This window comes from Sebastes fasciatus, chromosome 13 (genome assembly GCF_043250625.1).
Source record: "Sebastes fasciatus isolate fSebFas1 chromosome 13, fSebFas1.pri, whole genome shotgun sequence".
Classification (NCBI taxonomy): domain Eukaryota; kingdom Metazoa; phylum Chordata; class Actinopteri; order Perciformes; family Sebastidae; genus Sebastes; species Sebastes fasciatus.
In genome coordinates this window covers 8,479,662-8,491,186 of record NC_133807.1, presented here as the reverse complement: position 1 = coordinate 8,491,186, position 11,525 = coordinate 8,479,662, and the positions used below count along the sequence as shown (strand labels likewise).

At 43.8% G+C, this 11,525-nt stretch overlaps 1 protein-coding gene across 1 annotated transcript; it reads left to right on the top strand.

Moving 5' to 3' along the window:
• The first annotated feature begins 9,471 nt into the window (after positions 1 to 9,471).
• Positions 9,472 to 10,719, top strand: LOC141781521 (general transcription factor II-I repeat domain-containing protein 2A-like). The gene has a single exon (XM_074657345.1). It carries the CDS (start codon positions 9,472 to 9,474, stop codon positions 10,717 to 10,719), a length of 1,248 nt encoding a protein of 415 aa, XP_074513446.1.
• Positions 10,720 to 11,525: the final 806 nt, after the last annotated feature.

Here is an 11,525-nt window from a genome sequence, read left to right as displayed (position 1 = left end):
GCATTCAGTTAGGACGCGGATGCCATAATCTCAAAACTAAAACTTGGTAGCCACAGGGGGCCACCTACAGCGGATATTTTGTGGCCACAGAGTAACTTTTTGTGGCCATGGTTAATGTCCCCTGCACTAGTTACTTTACCAACAAACAGCACAACTAGCTGAAAAGTTGTCCTGATGCCTCTGTGAAGAATATGTTGCATTATTGCTGATCGTAAATGTCTTATATCACTTGAGTGTGTGTGTGTGTGTGTGTGTGTGTGTGTGTGTTGCTTTATCTCATTCCTTTCCATTTTGCTGAAAATAGTCCCATTAAAAGGTGATTCTGCTGCCTCAGTGTGTGATTCTCCAGCTTGGATAATGAAGCCGCAGGAGACACACATTCAGAGCAGAGTTAAATCATTTCACACACACTCTCTCTCTCGCTCTCTCACACACACACACACACTCACACACGCACACATAGGAGACACAAAGTCTGCAATTGGAGTTAAATCACTTGACCTCTGACCCCTCTCTGGACCAATGAGAACATCCTCGACACCCGGGCGCAGCCCCGACGACAGCCTATAAATAGCAGGCAATTTAGAACAAAAGAGGAAGGGGCATCTCAAAGATTAATGACTCCTCTCTACATGCATTTTACCACTTTTTGTTCTATCAGTCTTATCTCCTCTCTTTCCTCCCACCTGCTCCATTTTGCTATCTCGCTCGCTCTTTTTCGCGTTCTCCCCGCACTCTCTTGCTGCCTCTCCCTCCTATTGTCTTTGTGTATATCTGTGTGTGTGTGTGTGTGTGTGTGTGTGTGTGTGTGTGTGTGTGTGTGATGGTCTCATGGTCTCATGGTAAATGCAGTTAACTGTGATAGCCAAATCTCTATACGGTCTCTTCTCTATACTTCCACTTTCCTATAAGGTTGCACTCATGGTGCTGCTGATTGCGAGGACAAATAAGACGTTAATCTTCTACTATTCTTCGCAACACTGGAATTTCCTTCTTTTTTTTTTTTCTAGAATTTGATTTACTCTGGCAAGGTTTGCTGAGCATGTAGCCTGTTTTTTTCCCCCCTCACACTCACAGACAGACACATTCACACCTGGGAGCTGCACCTCACTGTTAATAACAAGTAGCTCAGCTGGAGCAGTTCAGAGCTAAGTGCTTCACTCAAAGGCACCTACATGTAAACAACACGGGGGCAGGCGGGGAGGAGAGGAGAGGATGCCCACCACACACAAACTGGATTCAAACTGGCAGTCCTCCAGCAATTTTTTTTGGTTTATATAGCCATTATTCTCTGTTACACTCAGGGCTCGCATTATGAAAATAATACATGAAAACAAGCTTAGACCCTCAACTCAGGGCGAGGGGAAATTCCTTTGGGTGTTACTTTATCTGGAAACTAATGGGGACGTTTTGAGCAGCCAGTAGCTGTTTTTCCTTGAGCTGTGGTTGGGTGATAGTTTCTATTTACATGCCGTCCAATAGTGGTTACTTGAGATCGCCGATAGGAGATCTGATCGCCAGGAGGGCGGCGGCGGCGGCGGCGGCGTTGCCCAGCACCTGGCAGAGTTTTGAAATAATAGAATCTTTAACCCTCTGAGACCAACAATAGACCTGTTTTTTTGTCTTTTTTAGGGAGGTATAGGGGGTATTTAGGGGGAGATAGCAGGTCAGCAGTAGATGTGACATAGAAGTGATGTACATCATCTGAAAGCTGGGAACATGAAGATTAATTTGAGATGCAACTCAGCACTGTGTGTCAAGTTGTTCTAGTTATAAATCAGAAATAAACATGAATGAATGAATTAATTAATCAGTTAAAATAAACTGTGAAAATGTGGAAGGAATTGGTGCTAAATTTAACCATTTTTTACCACTTGTGAATTGATAAAAATGATCAATAATCCCTCCAAAATTCTGAAACCTAGCTAGAGTGATTATTAAAGAACACCTCTCCACTCGGTTACCTGCATCAGATCTTAGTGCTATTCGTGCAAGAGTTTGTGCTTGCCTATTGATAACCTAAAGCCTGCAGGCTGTGTTTTGTTTATTGGTTTATTTTCATTGAAACCCCCTTTATACACATTTCCTTATTGAAGAGGCATTTGTTTATTATTGAAGAGGCATTATATTTTAATTGAAGAGGCAGTTTTTCATTATTATCAAATTGTTCAAAATTGTTCAAACTGGTGATCAGCCTGGGTGTCATGCATAATTTTTTTGATAACCCCACTGCTTTTTTTCATTGAAGTCCTGAGGGCAAGTCCCAATCACCCATGTCATCAGACCTTATGGACAACCGATTCTCAAATACGGTATTTACTGTAGGGTTCAGTGCATTGCTCGTTTTTTATTCTGTGAGGTGGCTAATTGCAGTCACCTCTCGTCCTTGGTCTAACCAGTCCCTGATTAGACAGCCAAAAGGAAAACAACTCTGCAGAATAAAAACCCAGCAGCACTGTGGCCTCAAGGACCCTGATTTGTGGACCGGTGATTCAGACCAACCAAAGGTGCCATGACTGAGGAGCCCTGGCTGCTCTCCAGCTGCTCAGGTCTTTTGCAAATCACAGAACTCTGACCCTGCAAGCCCAGGGAGTGTGAAAGGTTAAAACCAGTGCTAAATACGTCTGAAAGTTAACATGACATTTGAATGGGAGAGGCTCAAGGCATGAATTGGTCTATGACTCAAATTAAAGCATCATTTCACCCAAAGCACAACAAAACTCACATTAATGGTAGCTAGCAGTGCAGATAGTTTTGGTTTTATGTGGGTGGGTTTTGAGATATCCATTACTAAACTTCTGCCAACACCACCATCTGAATTTGTGGAGCTCAAAAATGTTGAAAAATGTAAATTGGAAATACTCAACAGGTCACAAAACCCACAAACGCAGGGCATTGAAAGCTTTTGAACAAGCAACCGATGCTTTTGTTTCTCTGGTGCTGACAGTCTCAGGATGGAGAGACGGTGGTTTTCTGTCACCTTTGTTTAGTGTGACGGGGACCTTTTAATAATGCCTTCGTGTGTGCATGTGTGTGCAACATGCCCATTTGTGTGCATGCATGCACAGGTGCGTGGATGGTAAATGTGTGTGTTTTTGTGTGTGCATGTGTCTCCCCGCACCTCCCCTCTGGCCATGGCTTCATTAAACATTTCATTAACGTCAAACATCATTTGCAGCGTCAGATTAAACTTGCCCACACACACACATACACACTCAGACAGAGACCCACCCACATGCACAAACAACGTCAGGAAAAACCGAGGCGACACGTTCACAATGGGATGACAACATTAGAGCTATGCCCTGTAAATTACAGTATCACACACATCCGCACAGGGACACAAACCCACATTAAGTGGGTGATGTGGATACACATAGACATGTGCCAAACACAATTTGTATCAAGAGCAGGAAAGAGACAAATTTTCCATTTGGTGTCTGTCTGCATGTATGCATTTTTCTGTAAATGTGTGTAATGCTCTCTGTGTATGACTCACTTCTTCTGTGTGAATGAGAGAGAGAGAGAGAGAGAGAGAGAAGAAAGAGGGTTAGAAAACAGTGGTGGATGGTTGGGGCAGAGGTTAAGCACACTCCAAGATAGCGTCTTAAACATTAGCAGTGATTCATATCCCAACAGAGAAAAAGGGAGGAAAAAAATACCGGGCAACAGAAACGGACAGAGTTTAAAGTAAAACGCAGGGAGAAGGTAAAAAGTCAGAAAAGCAAGGAGGAAGAGGGAGAGGAGGAAAAAATATTAAGTAAACATGACTCATTCAGGTGTTTGATTGGTAGTTATCATTGCAATGACTCTGCCCTTTTGTCTTTTAATAGTATTAAAGGTGCTAAATTCCAGATTCAGATCATATCTATGATTGAGGGATTGCCTCCACACGGCTCTCAACATGGTGGCGGCTAACGGTGCTGACAGCACGAACAGTTCAAACAACAGCAACAGTGCTGACAGAGCTAACAGTGTTTACATTTACAATTTACGATTTACATTTACATTACCTGGGCGCTACGTTTCTGCGATGATGCTGTGGGTTGGCGTTATCAGTGGTAACTGCTGTATGAGCGCAGTGCAATGCGGCAGCTATTAGGTAGCCAGTGAGGTAGGGCTGCATGATTATGGCCAAAAGGATAATCACGACTATTTTGATCAATATTGAGATCACATTTATTTATCACGATTATTCATAGATTTTAGGGACAAAATATTGTATTGCAATTCCACATTTAAATAAGCAGAGCGCTGCTTTCACTTCCATGTCGTGCTACATTCCAACTGTCAAAAACTCTAAATGTTATCCTTTTTATTTTGTTACTGTCATCTATTGTTGTTATTTATATAAAAACACATAATTCAAATTATTAGGAAATAAATGATTGTATTTTCATTGAAACATTTGCTTTGATTAAAAAAAATCTTGGCATTAGTAGTTCTAATTATATCTTTGAAGCTGCTTAGAGGTAGTGAAAGGAAATGAAACAGGTCACATTTCTCCTTCTAATATCTATTCTATATTGCTGTGAAAACATCTCCTTCAAACAACTAGATTTATTCAAGTTTCTTGCTAAAAACTACATTTTACAAGATTATATTTGAACTCGTCATGATAGCGTTATGATTTACCATAGTCCAATGCTCATTTTTATTGAGCTGAGCTTGAATACATCATAATATAACACAATGGAACCTCCGTTAACGGAGCTCTCCAGCTCTGTGCCGTAGGCAGACGAGCCGGTCACTGTGATTACTCTGAGCAGCATCATGAGAATGACTTCCAACATAATAAGTGTCTGATTAAGTTAGTTGTTCCAAATGTTTTGAGGTTTTTCCTCCACGGCTCATTTTGGACTTACAGTTGTGATTGCAGCTTTATGTCTTCTTCACTCACACTGAAGAACTTCCACTACAACGACATGTTGTGTCTGTGATGTTACTGACTGTGCCGACGTAAAACCATCATGTGGCAGCTGCACATGTGAGTGTGACCGGCAAATACTTGGATATATGAGACTGCTGAAAACCGTCCGGCTTCAATTGGCTGCTTATTGATGGTGCATCTCTAGCTGTTACTTTAGGAAGCGTGGGAAGCCAAAATCGGGATTGCGATTAATATTCGATTAACTGTGCAGCCCTTTATCCCGTCATCCATAAAACAAACGGCCATTGTTCTGACTGCCCATTATTCCAAGTCCCAAGTAGTCCGAAAAATGGCCCATTGGACCGAAAGCCCATTTGTCCGACAGCTCGTTATCCCGAAAACAAACGGCCATTGTTTTCCGAAAATACACACTCTCCTTGCAACAAACAGAAGCACATGGTTCATTGGACCTTCCCGATTGTTTTTCCTACTGACGAAGGCATGACCCACGACTCTGCCTCTTATTACTCGTTGCGTTTGTTGGTTGGGTTGGTTAGGTTTAGGCATGAGGAGTGAGATTAGTTAGGTTTAGGGTAAGAATATCAGGGAAAGCCAACCAGAGACAGAGTAGGGCGGGTCACCTCAGGCCTTCGCCATGGTAGAATTTTCTTTTTGCTTCCAGAAGGTCCGATTAAGTCTTTATATACCTTAAATAAAAATTAAACATATACCTCTGCGCGTTGCATGGAGAGTGTGTATTTTCAGATTAACATTAAATGAAATAAATCTAAACTGAATCACTACTGGGCTCTTTTAACATACTTGTTTGCTTGTACAAAGCTGTTTCTCACAGATATGAAGAGGATTTTGGTGTCAGTCATCCTGTGATGTATTGATTTTTAAACAACGGCTCACCTCTATCCATTTATAAACTTGTAATTTGTCACACAGTCTCTACAGAGCAAGCAGGGACACAGAGATGGAAAGACCTGACTAGTTAAACTTGGGAATCACAATCGTGTCTTGGTGACATGAATGCTGAGATACAGCATTATATATGATGCAGAGACAGCAGTTTAAGAGGAATAAGCATGAAATAGAGTCAAACCCAGTCACACATACATCTTAAGTGCACACATAAGAATAAAAGCATTCTATCACCGTATAGAGTAAACATTATTGTCCCCGAGGGGAAATTTGTCTTGGGCCCAGTGCTACAGCCCATTCCTTTACATAAAAAACACAACAAAAACAACATGAAACCATCTTAAAACATAAAAAAACATTTGACATTGTCAACACAGCAGCTTAAATATGAACCAGTATATACAAGTATTACAGTGTATACAATGGAAAATCCTGGAATGGTTAAAAAATGCCAAACTTCACCCATAAATGATTCAAATCTACAAGCAAGACATTTAAATTGGCTCTGCTAAAACAAGACAGGATACGAAATGCTGAAGTGGCAGGAAGCCCTAATGAGGACGCTGGTGGCGAGTGTGTGTGTGTGTGTCTGTGTGTGTGTGCGAGAAAACTCTTGCTTCGAAGAGCCAATTGACAGAGCTTTCATCATTGAGATGGAGGACAGCCTTACAGAGAACGAAAGACTTGAGTATCTGAAGTCTTAACACGCGTCATTTTTTGCAGAGATCATGTCTCACTTTCAAAATTCTTAGAGAGAGGAGACCCTGTAGCGAAAGAAACAAAATGTATATGGAACAACATGTGGGCTAATCGACAAATATGGTTTATTTAGCAGTTTTTTTAATCTCTACACTGGGGAAGGAGGAGAGAGAGGAGTAAGGTTGGGATGTTAGTAGAGGCTTATTGGGGAAAAGAAGTGAGCTTACACGAAATGTGCAAATGCGCGATTTTTAACTAGGGCTGGTGCTGCAATGCATACAAATGACAGGATGCACTGTCCGTGCTCGATGGACCTACAGCTCTACCTCACTCCATCTCTGCGTCAGGTGAAAGAAGAGGTTAATTTTCCACTTCAGTAACACGCTCAACTGATGACAGACAATCTCCTGGGGATTTTCTCGCCCCCTCGGCCCCTTGTGCCCTCCAGGCTTTATTTAGCATTAGAGAAAAGTGCTGTGATTAAAGGGAAGTTGGGGTGGGTTTGATTAAAGGGGACATGGACTGGACTTGACTCAAGGGTTTATTTTTCTTTTTTTCCCCCCCGTTTACTGATTAATTGGGATATTTCTCATCCCACTCCCGAGGCCATGGCAGAATGCAGCGTCAGATTTTTCTTTTTTCTTAAAAACCACAGCCCACAGAAGTGAGCTTTCTGAACCGTTTAGGTGTGGCTTAAATGCAATGTTGAGCAGATGAAGGACAATCAATAGTGGAAAGGAGGTGGTGGGGGTGGAACTGGGAGAGATCCATATCCAGTAAGTGAACGGAAAGTTTTTAAAAGTACCACAATATAATTATAGTGACCACATTTTTCTGAACATCAACAACAACCTAACTACAAAGCAAGCAATCTCTGTCTGTCCGTCTGTGGGTATATCCTTCACATATCTCAAGATATCATCCGATCTGTTTCACACTTGGCAAATGTATTGCTGGGGGCCCAAGGGAGTGCTTTGCTGAATTTGGTGCAATTCGGACATGTGATAAATTCAATATTAATAAACTTTTAATAAACAAGTGAACAGCGCTCTGTGCAGCAGCGGGGGCGGGGCTTCAGGGCTCTATGGATTTTGTCAAGCATGTCATCCGCACTTGGCCTATGCAGGCCGCAGCTGCAGTTCACTTTTGCTCCTGAATGCTGGATAACTAACGTTACAAACGAACTCTTCTCCACTTCTCTGGAGTCAACGAGCATAAGCAGATAGCCTAGAGCAGGGGTCTCAAACTCGCGGCCCGCGGGCCAATTGCGGCCCGCGAGACGATATTTTGTGGCCCCCACCTTGATATGAAAGTTTAATGTTAGTGCGGCCCGCGAGTTTTTTTTTAATTTTTTTTTTTAAAGTTATTTTTTTGGGGGCATTTTTTCATTTTTATTGACAGGACAGTGGATAGAGTCTTGGGAAGGGGGGAGAGAGAGTGGATGCGGAAAGGGCCACAGGCCGGATTCGAACCCGGGCCGCCACGGTCAGGACCAAGCCGTGTTAAATGGGCGCCCGCTCTACCAACTGAGCTAACCAGGCGCCCACGGCCCACGAGTTTTATGTGAATGGCACTTTGCCGCGTTGTGTGTGGAAGGTCCCTTTGTTGCGCGAGCCCGAGCTGAACGAACCTACCAATCACAGTGGGGTATATGGCTCCCGGGGACGGGCAATCGGCCGGGCTTGATGCAAGCATCAAAGCATCTGCGTTGAATCGACGCCGTAGCCTGACGTGCACCTCTCCAGAAATGTAACTACACGTCGCGGCGACGCAGACCGCAACAGCTGTGATTGGTCCAGTCTCTCAGCGATGCTGAACGGCCAGGACCCCGGACAACCACATAAAGTTCAACTTCTCTCTGCCTCGATCTTTTCAATGTTTGTTCACACAAATCCATTCAGATATATTTTGTCTTTTCGGCGTTCCAGTAATGTCAGTAAAAGTTCTGTGGTTCAACAGTTATTAGCTCCAACTCCGCTCAGTTTCTGTTTGTAGTACAAGAAGAAGAAGAAGAAGAAGGAAACTCATAGAGACGCCGCCGCCAACTAGCGGTTTGGTGGTGTAATTGCAGAGCAACACAAACACAGCAGGCACAACTTTATTGCGGAGTGACACCAAGTGGAATGAATATATAGTGTAACGACTGGGTGATGTGGGGTCCACTTTTAAGTTACAAGTTCTGTTACTGTAGTTAGTCAGGTTTACATGATGTCAGCGAACGCAGCATTGACATTGACTTGTGAAGATAGCCACCTGTGATTGGCAGAGGCTTGAGGAGGGAGTGACGCGGAGGGCTCGCGCAGGAGACGAGAAGCGGGAGAGGATAAGGAGTTGTAATGCAGATAGCTAGTAAACTAGTTGGTTTTGTTGTTTTTGTGAGCCCCAATCATGTCTTTTTCCAAGCCTGCAGTGAAGAGAAAGGTTGGTGACGAGCACAGACAATTTCAGGAGAAGTGGGAGACGCAATATTTCTTTGTTGAGCACAGGGGCACCCCGACGTGTCTTATTTGCACAGAGAAAGTTGCGGTGCACAAGGAATACAACCTGAAACGTCATTACTCAACTAGGCATGCTGAGGAGTATGCAAAATACCAGGGAGATGATAGAGCCAACCGGGTTGCCAATCTTAAAACATGTCTACTGAGGCAACAAGATTTCTTCAAGAAAGCAACCAAAGAGAATGATGCAGCAGTCGAAGCTAGCTACGTGGTTAGTGAGATGATTGCTAAGGCGGGAAAGCCATTCACAGAAGGCGAGTTTGTCAAAAAGTGCATATTACAGGCTGCAAGTATAGTCTGTCCGGAAAAGAAGGGTCAGTTTAGCAACATCAGCCTTTCTGCCAACACGTGGCAGAGCGCATTTCTGACCTGTCAAGTAACATTTATGATCAACTGCGTGAGAAAGCCAAATGTTTCCATGCATACTCAGTCGCTCTTGATGAGAGCACAGACATCACTGACACTGCCCAGCTCGCAATGTATGTCCGTGGTGTTGATGACAATTTTGAAGTGATGGAGGAGTTGCTCACAGTAATTCCAATGCATGGCCAGACCACCGCTCAGGAGATATTTCGCCAGCTGTGTGATGCCATTGTGGATGCCGGTTTGCCATGGAAGAGGTTTGTTGGAATAACAACCGACGGAGCGCCATCAATGACAGGGAGGAAAAATGGACTGGTGGCACTTGTTCAAAGAAAACTGGAAGAGGAGGGTGTGGAGGAGGCCATTGCTCTGCACTGCATTATCCATCAGCAGGCCCTTTGCAACAAATGCCTGAAGTTTGACAATGTGATGTCTGTCGTTGTGAAATGCATCAACCAAATCAGATCCAGGGGCTTAAAGCACCGGCAGTTCCGTGCTTTTTTACAGGAAATGGAGTCGGAATATGAGGATGTGCTCTACTTCACCGAGGTACGTTGGCTCAGCAGGGGAAACGTCTTGAAGAGATTGTTTGAGTTGAGAGCAGAAGTGAAAGCCTTCATGGAGAAGGATGGGGTGGCTGTTCCTGTGCTAAGTGATCCCAAATGGCTCATGGACTTAGCTTTTCTTGTTGACATCACGCATGAGCTGAATGTACTGAACAAGAAGTTACAAGGCCAGGGGCAGCTCGTCAGTGCTGCCTATGACAACTTGAGAGCATTCTCCACAAAACTTGTGTTATGGAAAGCCCAGCTCTCTCAGACAAACCTTTGCCATTTCCCAGCATGCAAGGCACTCGTGGATGCAGGCACACCATTCAGTGGTGAGAAGTATGTTGATGCCATTGTGAAGCTACAGGAGGAATTTGATCACAGATTTGCAGACTTCAAGACGCACAGAGCCACTTTTCAAATTTTTGCGGACCCCTTCTCCTTCGATGTGCAAGATGCCCCTCCTGTGCTTCAAATGGAGCTCATTGACCTGCAGTGCAACTCTGACCTCAAAGCCAAGTTCAGGGAGGTGAGTGGAAAAGCAGACAAGCTTGGGCAATTTTTGAGAGAATTGCCCCCCAGCTTCCCTGAGCTTTCCCGAATGTTCAGGCGGACCATGTGCCTTTTTGGGAGCACATATCTGTGCGAAAAGCTCATCTCCACCATGAACTTCATTAAGTCCAAGTACAGGTCCAGACTTACTGATGATCATCTTCAAGCTATACTGAGGGTCTCAACTGCTTCCTCCCTCAAGCCAAATGTGGCTCAGCTATGTGAGAGGAAACGCTGCCAGATCTCTGGCAGCAAGGAGTAGGCAAGAGAAGCCATGTTCAGAAGAACCGTTCATGTTCTTCAATGTTCCATTCATGTTCAGGACAGTTCATGTTTTTTTAACAAAGCTTTTTGTGGAATACCTGATGCGGCCCAGCCTCACCCAGACTCTGCCTCCAGCGGCCCCCAGGTAAATTGAGTTTGAGACCACTGGCCTAGAGGATAGGCTTGCCGCGGTAGTCGGTGTTACCGGTGTTACACAGTGCTTTTTTTTTTTACAGAAATAAAACCCATTTAGTTCATTTTCGCCTATCTTTATCAATACATGGTGGGACAACGGACTCTACAAACTGAATAGTGTCTGCTCCATACGGAGTCTCAGCACAGAGTAGAAGGAGTCACATTTCACACACGGGATGAGAGAGAGTTGACAGACAAAACGATGGCAGAGGATTTGGTGTCGAAGCGAAAAGCAATAGCGCTTATTTGGCAATATTTTAGGTTTTAAACCCAATGCTATAAGGGAACCATAAGGTTAATGAGATAATCGTCGTGAGGAGGACGGAGTGTTCACTGCCGGTGTGCTTGGCAAAGCAGAGCCGGGTGGAAACCTGCGGCCCCGCAGCGAAAGCTCTACTGGAGAGGCCAGACACACAGCCACCAGATGTTAAAGATCAAAGTAAGCGCGCAACCCATATTGACCGTCATCTTTTCTTGTAATTATTTATTGATTATTGGAAATCAATTAACAACAATAAGTCGTGGCGAATATTATCCAGAAACCCTCACAGGTACTGCATTTAGTATAAGAAATATGCTCAAATCATAACATGGCAAACTGCAGCCTAA

What these genes read in the sequence shown, in the direction of transcription:
- LOC141781521 (XM_074657345.1), top strand. Translation starts at nt 9,472, where the DNA reads ATGTATGTCCGTGGTGTTGATGACAATTTTGAAGTGATGGAGGAGTTG.